At 63.0% G+C, this 14,708-nt stretch overlaps 2 protein-coding genes across 2 annotated transcripts; one reads left to right on the top strand and one right to left on the bottom strand.

Annotated features, from left to right (window-relative positions):
* Nucleotides 1-1,146: 1,146 nt before the first annotated feature.
* Nucleotides 1,147-4,200, bottom strand: MIEF2 (mitochondrial elongation factor 2). Its single transcript, XM_086622396.1, has 3 exons — nt 4,054-4,200; nt 3,034-3,211; nt 1,147-2,201 (listed from the first exon to the last, which is right to left on the bottom strand). Exons 1-3 carry the CDS (start codon nt 4,198-4,200, stop codon nt 1,147-1,149), a joined length of 1,380 nt encoding a protein of 459 aa, XP_086478522.1.
* A 769-nt stretch (nt 4,201-4,969) lies between these two features.
* FLII (FLII actin remodeling protein) lies at nt 4,970-14,624 on the top strand. The gene is given in 35 exon segments (XM_086622179.1): nt 4,970-5,036; nt 5,842-5,952; nt 7,097-7,168; nt 7,332-7,412; nt 7,823-7,908; nt 8,044-8,205; nt 8,311-8,414; nt 8,519-8,694; nt 8,779-8,936; nt 9,075-9,159; nt 9,450-9,464; nt 9,466-9,598; nt 9,741-9,874; nt 9,991-10,203; nt 10,285-10,464; nt 10,537-10,619; nt 10,711-10,785; nt 11,042-11,125; nt 11,196-11,367; nt 11,466-11,570; nt 11,771-11,866; nt 11,868-11,963; nt 12,037-12,225; nt 12,300-12,439; nt 12,555-12,706; nt 12,709-12,779; nt 12,977-13,131; nt 13,260-13,320; nt 13,408-13,506; nt 13,508-13,537; nt 13,642-13,748; nt 14,030-14,135; nt 14,240-14,305; nt 14,466-14,532; nt 14,535-14,624. Coding segments are annotated over 35 exon segments (3,792 nt in total). The 5' UTR covers nt 4,970-4,973; the 3' UTR covers nt 14,600-14,624.
* Nucleotides 14,625-14,708: the final 84 nt, after the last annotated feature.

Below are 14,708 nucleotides of genomic sequence, written 5' to 3'. Positions count from 1 at the left end.
TAAATATAAGAATATATTCCTTCGCCCTAGGCCTACAGCCAGACCCAAAGCCTACTAGCAGCCGCTCAAAGGAAAAAATCCAAAACAAAATACCCCAACAAAACATAACTTCTTAATAAAAACCATAAAGCACTTCAGTTTTTGCAAGCACTCTGCTCAGAGCATCGTTCCTATCCTACTTTCCTGCCCCGTACCACAGGGCTCAGGGGGGAAAGGACCTCAAGACAGCAGCAATACATGTGTGAAAAGGTCACTGGACAGACTGGAAGGGGACACTGGTTCGTCCCACCTGCCGGGGAGGGGACGCACAGCCCTGCTGCAGCCTCCACCGAGGGACCGATACCAGGAGCCTCCCAGGAGTCAGCAGCTCTCTTCCTGCCACCACCTTCTTTGGGACATCTTCCAGCAAAACACCGCTGTGGGACACGGGGCACGAAGCCCCGGCGCCGTGCTGGAAGCAGGTCCCTTCCCCGGGGCAGAGCCGATACCGGCAGAATGAAGAGGTAGGGCTGAGCTCGCCCCTTTTGGCACCTGACAAGGTTTCCAAAAAATAAACCCACAGCCCTGTTCGCTATGGCTGTACCTTCCAGTGCCCAGCCAGCCACCCAGGTCATCATCACTCAGAAAATATCCTGCAGACGGACAGGGCTCCCACCCTGTCCCAAAAGCTGGCTGAGGGCATGGCACAGTAAGACCACGTGTCCAAAGGGACCCTGTGGGGCCTGCAGGACACAGCAGCAGTAAGGAACTGCTCCCCTCCAGCTCCAGCTGATCTCGTAGAGCAAGGGAAGCCCAAGACCCACCACAGCGGGCTGGGACAGGCAGAGGACACTGGGAACCAGAGACCAAACATGCTTCACATTGGCTCCCAACTCCCAGCAGACAGGACTCACCTGTCAGTACCGGAGGCATGGGCTGCGCTCACCCTGGGTTGGCAGAGCCTCCCAGGGAAAGGCTCCTTACGCCAACACCCACCTCTGCGCTGGCACGTTTTATTCAGGCAGGAAATTTTTTTTTGTTTTTCTCATAAAGTGCAAGAACTTTGCCTCTTAACTGACTAGTCAACTAGAAGCATCGCAACCCTCACAGCGAGGAGCAGCAGATAGGCGAGGAACACCCTACGTGTGGGAGCTCCCAGCGCACCAGTCATTTCTCCTTCAGCAGGAGCTCCGGTTCAGATATGGCTCTGTAGAGCATGAAGCCCATCTCATCAATTTCCTCTTCCAACAGCTCGCAGAAGAGGTTGGTTTTGTGGTTGAAATAGGAAGGCAGGACCCCTTTCTCCAGGTAGCCTACCAGCTCCTCAAGCACCTGCTGGAACCTGTCAGCAAGGCTTTCTTCTGCCCAGTCCGAACTGGTGGCACTGAGGTGAAGGACGACGTGGGTCAAGGGGCTGCCACTCAGTTTGTGCAGGGCAGGATGGCTCTTGCAGACGCCGTTGAGAACGCGGAGGCAGTGCTGCCGAGCCCCAGAGTCACCAGCATCCAGCTCCTTCACCTTCGAGACCTCTGCCCTGTAAAAGCTCTCAAGCCAGAGGTTTTCCACCAGTCCTTCAGGAGGAGCAGCCAGAAGAACTTTGTCCTCCATTTCCACCACTGGGAAGAGGGTGATCCTCAGCTCGATCTGATTGTGTTTGACTTCCAGCTTCAGGTCCTGGGAAGCCACGACCGGGTAGATGATGCTTCCCAGCAGGCTGCCGATGGCAGGCCAGTTGATGGACCTCACCAGCATCTTGTGGAGGGTCTCGTTGAGTGCATTAGAGGAGAGGTACTGGCCCACAATGAACCTGTCCCAGGGGCTGCACCCACGAGGGAAATACTCCAGATCAGTCCTCTTGATCATCCAGTACTGAGGGTTCCTCACCACGGTGTCCTCTCCTGGGATGAGGCTCCAGAGCGTGGTGTCAAGGATCACCGGCAGCATGAGGTGGACGTGGTCGGCTGTGAGAGCCCCGAGGCCATCGAGCAGGGGACCGCTGAGGAAGAGGCTGCCAAAAGGCAGCTCTGGGCACTTGCTCCGCAGGAAGTTCTGCAGTTGGGCACAGATGCTCCTGGCCAGCTGCAGGGCGAGGGACACTTGTTTCTCGGGCACGGCCAGCCGGCTGCTGTAGTGGGAGAGGAGCTTCTCCTGCAGCGTGAGGCAGCGCGGAGGGCTGGATTCGACCTGAGGAGTTTCCAGAGGGGCAAAGCAGCTCCTGGGCTCTGTGAGAAGGAGATGGGGCAGAGGGGAGGGAGAAGTCACAGCTCAGAGCAGATCGTCTGCAACCTACAGCAGCAGCTTCTGCTGCAGCCAAGGGGGAGGCGCGAGCTGGGTGCCCAGCTCCCAGCCCACCACTCTGGACATGAGGCTGACCGTGCCAAGAGGGGCACCACTGAGTCTGCTGACCTTCACAGTGCTCCTCAGCCCAGGCAGAGCCCAAACTAACCTTCAAACCCGCCAGTGCCCAGCCTTATCCCCCAGCTAGAGGTGGGTAAAGCAGGCTGAGCACCAGCAGCTGGGCAAGGGACTCACTGCCACTGACATGGCTCAGGCAGACCCAGCCTGCCCCAATATCTGCGCCTGATCACCTGAGTCTTGTGAACGACCCTGCTCCAGGCCCAGTATCTCAGGACCTGCCCTGCACCGAGCTGGGCTGCTTTCCCACTTGGAAAAACGCCGTCTTTGTAGGCAGCCGGACAAGGCAGCCTTTGTCCACAGCAGCTCCCGAGCGCACCTTCCTCTCGACAGGGCTGACCCAGAAAACGAGCACAGCAGACACCACTCCAGAGGAGACAAAGCCCCGACAGCCTCCACCGCGCCACGGTGGCCGAGACGTTACCGGAGGTGCCGTTACCGCAGGCATTGCCTAAAAAGGGGCTGCGGCTCAGGAGCCTCCCAGGAGGGAGGGCACGATCGGGTCGGCTTTCCGGGCACCAAGCTAAAAATAGCACGGAGCTCCCAGACCACGAGAAGCGGCGGCACAACCAGCCCAGAGTACATCAAGGTGGTCTTCCCAACCACGGCAAGAGCCGGCACGCACAGCGTGAGCCTCACCTGGCACCGGCGGCCGAGCCGGAGGGAGCAGAGGCTCACTGAGGTCTTCCCTTCTCTGCTTCGCGGGGGGTTTCGGCGTCGCTTTGATCAAGGCCAAGTCCTGCCAGCTCTCCTCCAGGGTCTTCTGCTCAGCTTTGGGATCGCCTTCGTCACGAGGGCTGGTGGCTCGGTCTATCAGCTGGAGGGAAGGAAAAACCCACATGGACAAGTGACCCTCTCAGTGCCGTTTCCCTGAACTAAGCGGGACAACAGCCCCTCAGGAACATGCACGGGGAGACAGAGCCCCACATGGGGCAAAAATAGACAGTTTGGGGGCCGCAAAGGTGCATAGAATCACAGAATGGTTTGGGTTGGAAGGGACCTCAGAGATCGTCTAGTTCCAACCCCCCTGCCATGGGCAGGGACACCCTCCACTACACCAGGTTGCTCAAAGCCCCATCCAACCTGGCCTTGAACACCTCCAGGGATGGGGCAGCCACAGCTTCTCTGGGCAACCTGTGCCAGTGCCTCACCACCCTCTGAGTGACGATTTTCTTATATCCAATCTAAATCTGCCCTCTTTCAGTTTAAAGCCATTGCCCCTCGTCCTGTCACTACGTGCCCTTGTCCAAAGCCCCTCTCCAGCTTTCCTGTAGGCCCCCTTTAAGTACTGGAAGGCTGCATATTTTCTTCCCACAGATTTTAAGTGGAAAACAGTCAGGTGTCCAAACGTGAATTAAGCCCAAAGTGCCGTTCTGGATGGGATACCGCATCCCAAACACGTGCTGTTCCGGGCAAACGGAGTGCAGGCCTGCCCATATGCCCACAGGTGGGAGCGGGCAGCTCCATGCCAATGGCACTGCTGCCAGGACTGGCAGCGTTTCTGCCAGACTCCAGGGATGAGCTCCGCAGCGCGGGAGCAGCCAGCAACGTTTGCGGCTCATCTTCCCGCACCGCGGCCGGGGAGTAAAGCGGCTTCTCCTCCGCCACCAGCCGGCCGCTCCCGTCCCGCGAGCCCCGACGGCGGCCGCGCAGCCTTACCCGCTTGACGGCCAGCGTGGCGATGGCCAGCACAGCCGCACCGCTGACGCCCAGCACCAGCCTGGCATTGGCCAACAGGAGGTCGAGGATGCTGCCCAGCCCGCTGTCCTCCTGCCGCTTGCCCCGCTGGCGCGTGAACTCGGCCATGGTCGCCCTGCGGAGCGGGGAGAGGAGCAGCGGGGTGTCACCCTGGCCGTGCCCTCCCAGGGGAAGCAGAGCCCGCACGATGGGATGGGTGTCACCCTGCACGGGGGAACGTGCCCTCCCGGGGGATGCCCAAACCGCACCATGGGACTTTAGTGGGAAACGGGGGTTTTCTACCGGCCACACCGAGTCCGCCCCGTCGTTCCCCTCCACCTCCGGGGCAAAGGCTCCCGCTGCTGCCGGGACGCCTGGGTGCGGCGGAAGAGCAAGGGTCACCCCGGAGAACAGTCAGCCGCTCCTCGCCCGGCCCTGCTGCAACCGCCTCGGGGGGGGAACCGGCAGCGCGGGGAGGGGGGATTCGCCGCTGCCCGTGCCTCCGGGAGGGACCGGGACGGAGACCTTCCCCCCCCGACGCTGCCGAGGGGGAGGCGGCCGGGCAGCGCGCACCGCCCGGGGCCGCCCCCGCGCCCCGACCCGCTCAAGGGCAGGAGCGGAGCGGCCCCGCCCGCCCGCACTCACCGCCGCCGCCCGCGCGCTGCCGGTAACCCGCGCGCACCGACGCGCCCCCGCAGCCTCCCGCGCGGCCCCAGCCAATAGGGGCGCGGCGCGGCGCGGCCCCGCCCACGGAAGCAGAACCCGGCTTCACGTCCCGCCACGCCCCCCCGTGCGCGTCACCGCCGGGGGCGTGGCCAGGCGGTGAAGGGGCGGGGCCGGGCGGGGCGGGGCGGAGCGCTCGGCCACCGGGTCCCCCCGCCCTTCCGCCGCCCAGCGCCGCCATGGCGGCCACCGGCGTCCTGCCCTTCGTCCGCGGCGTCGACCTCAGCGGCAACGACTTCAAGGTGCGGGGGCAGAGCGGGGGACACCGGGGGAGGCGGGGACAGCCCGGTCGCAGGCCCCGAGCGCCGGGGGAGTCCGAGCCCGGCCCCCGCAGGGCCCCGTCAGACCCGGTCCGGCCCCCCCCGGAGCCCTGGGGCTGGGCGATCTCGCCCCCTCGGCCGTGCTGCTCGTCTAGGGGAGCCTCGGTCCCTGGCCCCGTAGGCGCCGTAGGGCCTGGCCAGCCCTGGAGCCCCAGCCCCTGCAGCTGGGCAGCCCCTGCCTCAGGGAGCCAGGCGGTGTTGGCCTCCCGGCTCCCAATCCCATGGGACTGGGCGATCCCAGCCCCCCGGCTCCCAATCCTGTAGAACTGGGCGATCCTGGAACCCCCCGGCTCCCAATCCTATAGAACTGGGCGATCCTGGCACCCCCTGGCTCCCAATCCTATACGACTGGGCGATCCTGGCACCCCACAGCTCGAAGTCTCATAGAACTGGGCAGTCCCAGCCCCCCCAGCTTCTAGACCCATAGGACTGGGCAATCCCAGCCCCGCAGCTCCCAATCCCATAGGACTGGGTGATCCCAGCCCCGCAGCTCCCAATCCCATAGGACTGGGTGATCCCAGCTCCCAATCCCATAGGACTGGGTGATCCTAGCCCCCCAGCTCCCAATCCCATAGGACTGGGCAATCCTAGCCCCCCAGCTCTCAATCCCATAGGACTGGGCAATTCTAGGCCTCCCCTCGACCTCCTAGGGCTGGTCAGACTGAGGTTGCCAGATCCTCACCCCGTGGGGCTGGTGGTTTTCTCACCCTCCTCTTCCTCCTCGCAGGGTGGCTACTTCCCGGAGCACGTGAAGGCGATGACCAGCCTGCGCTGGCTGAAGCTGAACCGCACGGGGCTCTGCTACCTGCCCGAGGAGCTCGCCGCCCTCCAGAAGCTGGTGAGCAGCACGTTTTGGGCAGGGAATGGGGCCCGACAGCTCCCACTGGGGCTGCGGGTTCAGACGGGGCCCTGCACGGCGGCGCTGAGCGCCTGGTGCCTGCCAGCCCCGTGGCTCGTCGGCGGGTGCTCTGGTGTCTAATAATAGGGCTGCGCTACGACGTGCGGTTGAAATTGGATGCAGGAGCTGTTAGGAATGGGGTCGAGACAGACTTGTACTGGTTTTCACCTTGTTTTCCTAGAAAACCAGACTAAAAACCACGCTTAGATCCTCTGCCCTGTAATAGAAGGGAAGGGCGAAGGTTTAGTATGGGGAGAATTAAGGTTATGGGGCTTTTTTTTCCCCCTCTTCCTTCGCTAAAAGATGTAAAGAGCAGCAGCTGGCAGCTGCCTGGCTTTGTTTTTTGGGCGGCTCAAGTTTTGTGCACCACCAGGCCCTTGGTGGAGTCCGTGGCTGAGCTTTGCTTTGGCGATGCCCTGCGGCACGTTGGTGTCAGCCAAACACAACACTGCCAAACGTCCTCGTCACCATGCCAGCTGTGCCCTGCTCAGCGGCAGCGAGTGGGGAAGCCCTCCCTGCTGCCCGGAGCTGCGCTCCTGCCAGTCCTGCCAGATGCTGGGGCATCACAGCTACACTTAAAACCTGGCATCGTGCCCACAGTCTGCCAATCCTTCATTTTCCTGAGCAGGTAACAGCTGGGCTGGTGATGCCCAGAGGAAAACAAAATTTCCCCTGGGCCCTCGTCCAGCCTTGCCAGTCTGCCCGTTTCCAGGTCACCCAGTGAGACATATTTCCAAGAGCTGGAGTCTGTTTGCTCGAGGGCTCTCCGGAACTGCCACGAGCCAGCTCAGAGCAGCCCAGAGCACCCCGAGCCCTGCAGCAAGGGCTGGGGGTGTCTCAGGCGGGTCCGCCTCAAGGAACAAGGAGTGTGGAGGCAGCATGGGCACGCTGGGGCCAACCAACCAATTTGAGACTGGGAGCATCCCAGCAGCCTTGTGGGGGTCACGGCTGAGCTCACCCCATGTCTCTGCAAGCCCTCAACTCTCCTGGGATCGAGGAGCTCCCACTTTGCTGCGGGGGTGCGACTGCTGCTCCGCCAGCTCCTCCCTCTGCTCACAGGGGCTTTTCTGGGGCTTCCCTGCAGGAACACCTCTCCGTGAGTCACAACAGCCTCACCACGCTCCATGGCGAGCTCTCCGGCCTGCCCTGCCTCCGGGTAAGTGTCCCCATCATGTGTCCCACCTCCATCAGGTGTCCCCAGGCACCTCTGCCCTTGGCTTTCTGAGGGCACATGAGGATCATGCCTGGCCACCCTGAGGGGCTCAGCAGGCGCAGAGCGGGTGGGTGGCTGCAATCGTGCCTCTCTCTCCCCTTTCCAGGCCATCGTGGCTCGTGCAAACAGCCTGAAGAACTCGGGGGTCCCCGATGATATCTTCCAGCTGGATGACCTCTCCGTGCTGGTAGGTGCTGAGCCTCAGCTAATGCGAGAGCCAGCTCAGGCTCCTGAGTCCCGTTCCTGCACCTCAATGGCGCCTCGTGCCCCTTGGGGAGCGCGGAGGGGCTGAGGGGTGTCCAGGGGAAAGGGGCAGGGAGTAAATCAGTCCTTCTGATCCCATGTCTGAGCACCAAGGAAGCTGGCTGTGGGCAGGATAACCCTGTGGCAATGCCTCCTTTAACGGCTGGTGCTGCAGCTGCGTTCTCCGCATGCTCGTTCAGCTCCTGCTGCTGGGCATCGATCCGCAGGGCAAGGCCCAGTGTGGCTGTAGGCAGGCTGTGCCCCCAAAGATGTCCCTCCGTCCTTGGGTTTGGGTGGTGGTTGCTGGGTGCGGGGCAGAGGGTGATGCCTGCTTTGCTCTACTGTTTGCCCCAGGACCTGAGCTACAACCAGCTCACAGAGTGTCCCCGGGAACTGGAGAACGCCAAGAACATGCTGGTCCTCAACCTTGGCCACAACAGGTAGGTCTGGGCCAGGGCAGCCATGTTTGATGAGGTCTGGCCATAGCTACCCTCATCAATCACCCCCTTCTCCGGGAGGGAACCCAGGGCTGGCACAGGTTCCAGGTAACCCTGAAGATCTCCATGTCCCCGCAGCATCGAGACCATCCCCAACCAGCTCTTCATCAACCTGACGGATCTGCTCTACCTTGACCTGAGCAATAACAAGCTGGAGAGCCTCCCACCGCAGATGAGACGCCTGGTCCACCTCCAGACCCTCATCCTCAACAACAACCCGCTCCTGCACGCACAGCTCCGGTAAGGCCCCATTTTCAGGGCTGGATCCCACAATACCGGGGCTGGACCAGGTGCCTGCTCCAGCCCTGAGACTGTCTCTGCTCCGTGGTTCTCCATGGCCCACAGGCAGCTCCCAGCAATGACGGCCCTGCAGACTCTCCACCTCAGGAACACCCAGCGCACGCAGAGCAACCTGCCCACCAGTCTTGAGGGCCTGGTGAACCTGGCAGGTAGGGCCAGGGTGCTCAGCCCCACAGTGCACGGGACCCTCCAGGGGCTCTATCAGCCCTGACGTGGGTCTGGTGGGTGGCATCACCCCGTTGTCTCCCCCCAGACGTGGACCTGTCCTGCAACGACCTCAGCCGCGTCCCCGAGTGCCTCTACACCCTGGGCAGCCTGCGGCGCCTCAACCTCAGCAGCAACCACATCACAGAGCTGTCCCTCTGCATTGACCAGTGGACCCAGCTGGAGACCCTCAACCTGTCCCGCAACCAGCTCACCTCCTTACCTGTATGTCCCTGCCCGTACGTGGGGGTCCCTGTCCGTGCCTCTGTGCCACTGGGTTCTCTCTCACCCCGCCATCTCCTTCCTCAGTCAGCCATCTGCAAGCTGACCAAGCTGAAGAAGATGTACCTGAACTCCAACAAGCTTGACTTTGACGGGATCCCCTCGGGCATCGGCAAGCTCGCCAACCTCGAGGAGTTCATGGCGGCCAACAACAACCTGGAGCTTATCCCCGAGAGCCTGTGCAGGTAGAGAACAGCCCGCAGCTGGATCTGCTCTGTCCCCAAGAGGGGACGTGGAGGCCGTGTGGTTATATGGGGTCTCCGAGTATCCCTGAAGGACATACCCCTGGCCTGGCCCATCACCAGCATCTCTGTGTCCCACAGGTGCTCCAAGCTGAGGAAGCTGGTGCTGAACAAGAACCGCCTGGTGACACTGCCAGAGGCCATCCATTTCCTGACGGACATGGAGGTGAGAGCCCAACACCCCCTCCACCTCAGGCTGGGTCCGCCACAGCCCCAGCGTGTCCCTGGGATCCCTGGGTGTAGGGTGGGATGAGGTGAGGTGAGGACAGGAGGGTCTTGGGGCCAATATATGCAGTCTGACACATGTTTCAGCCCATGCAGGTGGTAGATTCGGGGCTCCCTCCACATCCCCTCACCTCACCGAAGCCCAGGGTGCTCCGGAGGTCTTCCACATCCTCAGTGTCCCCACGAGCCTGTGCTTCAGGGCAGTGAGGTCTCCTGTCCCCTCCTTGGCAGATCTTGGACGTGCGCGGAGAACCCCAACCTGGTGATGCCTCCGAAGCCGGTGGACCGGACATCGGAGTGGTACAACATCGACTTCTCCCTGCAGAACCAGCTCCGCCTGGCTGGAGCCTCCCCGGCCACCGTCGCAGCCGCCGCGGCAGGCAAGGGTGCAGGGATGGGGGGGACAGCCCCTGCCTCGGGCAGTGCCCTGGGAGAGGCTAGGAAACAAGCCGTGCCCCTTGGCATGGCCCACACGAGGCACAGGTGTCCTGGCTGCCTCTCACCCTGTCCCCGTGTCCCCAGGGAGCGGCACCAAGGACCCGCTGGCCCGCAAGATGCGGCTCCGGCGGCGCAAGGACTCTGCCCAGGACGATCAGGCCAAGCAGGTGCTGAAGGGGATGTCGGACGTGGCCCAGGAGAAGAACAAGAAGATAGAGGTAGGGTCCGGGGTGGGAGAAGGGCCCCCGGCAGCACCGCGGTGCCCTTTGCCCACCCCAGGTGCGGGCAGAGACCCGGTTGCCCTCAGCTTAGTGACCCGTCCCCATCGCTGCAGGAGAGCGGAGAGGCGAAGGCGCCGGACTTGAAGACGCGCCGCTGGGACCAGGGCCTGGAGAAGCCACAGCTGGACTACTCGGAGTTCTTCAGCGAGGACGTGGGGCAGCTGCCCGGCCTCTGTGTCTGGCAGATCGAGAACTTTGTGCCCACACTGGTGGATGAGGCTTTCCACGGCAAATTCTACGAGGCTGACTGCTACATCGTGCTCAAGGTACCCGGGGAGGACCGAGGGTCCCCCATGTCCCCAACCCGGGGCCATGCCTGTCCCATCTCACACCCTGTGTCTCCCCAGACCTTCCTGGATGAGAACGGCTCCCTCAACTGGGAGATCTACTACTGGATCGGGCAGGAGGCCACGCTGGACAAGAAGGCCTGCTCCGCCATCCACGCTGTCAACCTCCGCAACTACCTGGGGGCTGAGTGCCGCAGCGTCCGGGAGGAGATGGGGGATGAGAGCGATGAGTTCCTCCAGGTGAGGCCGACCCCTGGCCCCGCCGTGGCCCCCAGCCCTGCCTCCCCCACCCTCACCCCCTCTCTGCCCCAGGTCTTTGACAACGACATCTCCTACATCGAGGGTGGCACGGCCAGCGGCTTCTTCACCGTGGAGGACACGCAGTATGTCACCAGGTACCACTGGGGCTGGGGGGATGCACGGGGCTGGGGGGATGCACGGGGCAGGTGGTGCCCCACGTCCCACTGTGGCCATCTCCCCCCCCAGGCTGTACCGTGTCTATGGGAAGAAGAACGTCAAGTTGGAGCCAGTGGCACTGAAAGGGACATCGCTGGACCCCCGGTGAGCAGGGGGAGCGGTGAGGGGACACGGGCACAGCAAGGGGACAGGGTGCTGGCAGGGTCCACCAAGACATCATAGCTCCAGCTCTGGGTGGAAATTGGCCATGCGAGCACCTTTCTACAATGACGTGGGTCTACACCCCACTTGGCAGCCCAAGTGGGTGCGGTGCCCTGCTGTGCAAGGACCCCCGGGGTGGGGAGGGTGTTCGGTGCACCCTGCTCTCTCCTGACTGTCTTCTCACCTCTGTATCCACCAGCTTTGTCTTCCTCTTGGACCACGGCCTCAACCTCTTCGTGTGGCGTGGGAGCCAGGCCACGCTGAGCAGCACCACCAAGGCCAGGTAGGGCTGGCCGGGGTGGGGGCTGGGGGTGCAGGGAGCCCTCCTGCCATCTCACCCGCTCCCACCGCAGGCTCTTTGCCGAGAAGATCAACAAGAACGAGCGGAAGGGCAAGGCGGAGATCACGGTGCTCACCCACGGTGAGGAGCCCCCCGACTTCTGGGAGGTGCTGGGCGGGCAGCCCGAGGAGATCCGCCCCTGTGTCCCCGATGACTTCCAGCCCCACAAGCCCAAGCTGTACAAGGTGGGGAGCCAACGTCCGCGGAGCCAGTGTCCGTGGGGCCGTTGGTGCTGCTGGGGCCCTGCAGCCCCCCCTCACCCCTGTCCTCTCCCCCTCCATAGGTCGGCCTGGGTCTGGGCTACCTGGAGCTGCCCCAGATCAACTACAAGCTCTCGGTGGAGCACAAGAAGAGGCTGAAGGCTGATCTGATGCCGGAGATGCGCCTGGTAGGATGGGGTGGGGAGGTTCTCCCAGTCTGACCAGTGAGACTGGTTTCGTGCCCCCTCTGCCTCCAGCTGTGCCCTGGGAGAGGCAGGTTCAGCCAGCGGGACCGGGATGCTCTGCTCTTCTAGTCTATCTTTTGGGAGCAGGCAGAGCTTTTTCCAGACGGGAAAGCCTGTGGGTGCCTGACCCCCCTTCCCTACAGCTGCAGAGCCTGCTGGACACCAAGAGCGTCTACATCCTGGACTGCTGGTCCGACGTCTTCATCTGGATCGGGAGGAAGTCGCCGCGGCTGGTGCGGGGCGGCAGCGCTGAAGCTGAGCCAGGAGCTGTGCGGCATGCTGCACCGGCCCAAGCACGCCATGGTCACCAGGAACCTGGAGGGCACCGAGTGCCAGGTAGGGCAGCGCACGTGCTGGGTGCCAGGGAGGGTGCTGCGACCCGGGGTGCATTACCTGCTCCCCGATTTAGGTGTTCAAGTCCAAGTTCAAGAACTGGGATGATGTCCTGCGCGTGGATTACACCCGCAACGCCGAGACGGTGCTGCAGGAGGGCGGCCTCGCCAGCAAGGTCCGCAAGGACGCCGAGAAGAAGGACCAGATGAAGGCTGACCTCACGGCGCTCTTTCTGCCCCGCCAGCCCCCCATGCCCCTGAGCGAGGTAGGGCTGGGGGCTGTCCCGTGTGTCCCCCCGCAGCGTCGGGCCAGGTGCTGACGGAGCGTGTGGGGCCACAGGCAGAGCAGCTGATGGAGGAGTGGAACGAGGACCTAGACGGCATGGAGGGCTTCGTGCTGGAGGGCAAGAAATTCGCTCGCCTGCCTGAGGAGGAGTTTGGCCACTTCCACACCCACGACTGCTACGTCTTCCTCTGCAGGTGACACCCGGCTCATCCCCTTTCCGGGGCTGCTGGACCACCTCATCCTCCCATCTCCCTGCCCAGACCCCCAACCTGCCCCACCGCTCACATCACCCCCTGTTCCTGCCCTTAGGTACTGGGTGCCGGTGGAGTACGAGGAGGAGGAGGAGAAGAAGAAGAAGGGTGAAGGCAAAGGGGAGGAGGAGGGTGAGGAAGAGGAGGAGGAGAAGCAGCCCGAGGAAGACTTCCAGTGCATCGTCTACTTCTGGCAGGGCCGGGAGGCATCCACATGGGCTGGCTCACCTTCACCTTCAGCCTCCAGAAGAAGTTTGAGAGTCTCTTCCCTGGCAAGCTGGAGGTGACCCCACTATGCATTCCTGGGGGGTGACATGGGGGTCTCTCAGTTTTGCCTCACTTCTTCCCATCCCCTCTTTGCCCTCAGGCTAAGGGCAGGGGGTAGCAGCAGAGATGGGGTCTGGCAAGGGTGGTGCAGCCAGGGCTTAGGGATGTGTCTGGGGGGTCCCCATGGCCCTGCTGACACCCACCCCTGGCCAGGTCGTGCGCATGACCCAGCAGCAGGAGAACCCCAAGTTCCTCTCGCACTTCAAGAGGAGGTTTGTCATCCACCGGGGCAAGCGGAAGGACAGGGCCAGCCCGCCCCAGCCCAGCCTCTACCACATCCGCACCAACGGCGGGGCCCTCTGCACCAGGTCAGCTCTACCAGGGGCTGCTCCGGGCCAGGCAGCACTCATGGGTGCCAGGCTCCTGGCAGGGTATGTGCCAGTGGGCACAACTGCCTGATCTCTTGCTCACTGTGCCCCGTGGGCTTCTCTTCTAGGTGCATCCAGATCAACACAGATGCTGGTCTGCTCAACTCAGAGTTTTGCTTCATCCTCAAGGTACGGCTCATGGCTCGGCATCCTCAGGGACGCTCGGCCACTTGCCCTCCTCCCTGCTTGGGCAGCCCTGACTCTGCGCTCCCCCAGGTTCCCTTCGAGAGCACGGACAACCAGGGCATCGTCTACACCTGGGTGGGCCGGGCAGCAGACCCCGACGAGGCCAAACTGGCCGAGGACATCATGAACACACATGTTTGACGACTCCTACAGCAAGCAGGTGAGCGGGTGGGAGCACAGTGGGGCTCGGCGCTGCCTTACCTGGGTGGCAGCGACCTCCAGGGCAGGGGACGGCCACACTCAGCCCTGCCCCTGGCCTCACAGGTGATCAACGAAGGAGAAGAGCCCGAAAACTTCTTCTGGGTGGGCATCGGCAGCCAGAAGCCCTATGACGAAGATGCTGAGTACATGAAGCACTCCCGGCTCTTCAGGTAGGTCCTGGCCCAGGTGGGGCTGTTGGAGTCTGTATTGGTCCCCTTCCTCATCCTGGGTGCCATGGGTCATGCTGGCCTTGACCAGGGGCTCAAGTCCTCCCAGGCTGGCCAGGGCACAGCTCCTCATGAGAGGTAGAGCCCTTCTCCCAGCTCTTTGTCGCTTTCTGGGCATCAACCAGCTGAACCAGAGCTGGTCCATCACGTCCCCTCCTTCTGCACGAGGTGAGTCCTAACAAACTCACATCTTTGATGCAGTCCCCTTCTGGCTGTCCCCGCAGGTGCTCCAACGAGAAGGGCTATTTCTCTGTGTCGGAGAAGTGCTCCGATTTCTGCCAGGATGACCTGGCTGATGACGACATCATGCTGCTGGACAACGGGCGGGAGGTGAGCTGGGGGCTGGAGGCTGTCCTGGGTCCGGGGGCAGCACGATGGGGTCGGATCTGCCAGTGGCTCCGTCGGCTGAGCCCGGTTGCACGTCCTTCCCACAGGTCTACATGTGGGTGGGCACCCAGACCAGCCAGGTGGAGATTAAGCTGAGCCTCAAGGCGTGCCAGGTAGGGCCTCCCTCCTGCTTGCTGCTGCCAGGCAGGATTCAGGCATCTCCATCTCCCCTTGGGGCTCTGGTCCTGCTCCATGCATGGTGGTGCAGAGCTCCCAGCAGCCCCCAAGGTGGGCAAGGGCTGGAGACCCCTATGGCTGTGCTCTGCCCCCCAGGTCTACATCCAGCACATGCGCTCCAAGGACCCCACACATCCCCGCAAGCTCCGGCTGGTGCGGAAAGGCACGAGCCCTGGCCTTTCACCCGCTGCTTCCACGCCTGGAGCGTCTTCCGCAAGCCGCCCGCTTAAGGGCCGGGGGCACCCGGCACTCCGGCTGTGGCCCCCACACCGTGGCAGGACCCCCCTGGCACCCTGTGCTGCCGCACCACGCCTGCTCCCAGCCAAGCTCCACTTGGAG

The sequence above is a fragment of the Tauraco erythrolophus genome, chromosome 17, assembly GCF_009769465.1.
Source record: "Tauraco erythrolophus isolate bTauEry1 chromosome 17, bTauEry1.pri, whole genome shotgun sequence".
NCBI lineage: Eukaryota > Metazoa > Chordata > Aves > Musophagiformes > Musophagidae > Tauraco > Tauraco erythrolophus.
The sequence above is the reverse complement of the archived record's forward strand: the minus strand, read 5'-3'. Positions and strand labels throughout refer to the sequence as shown.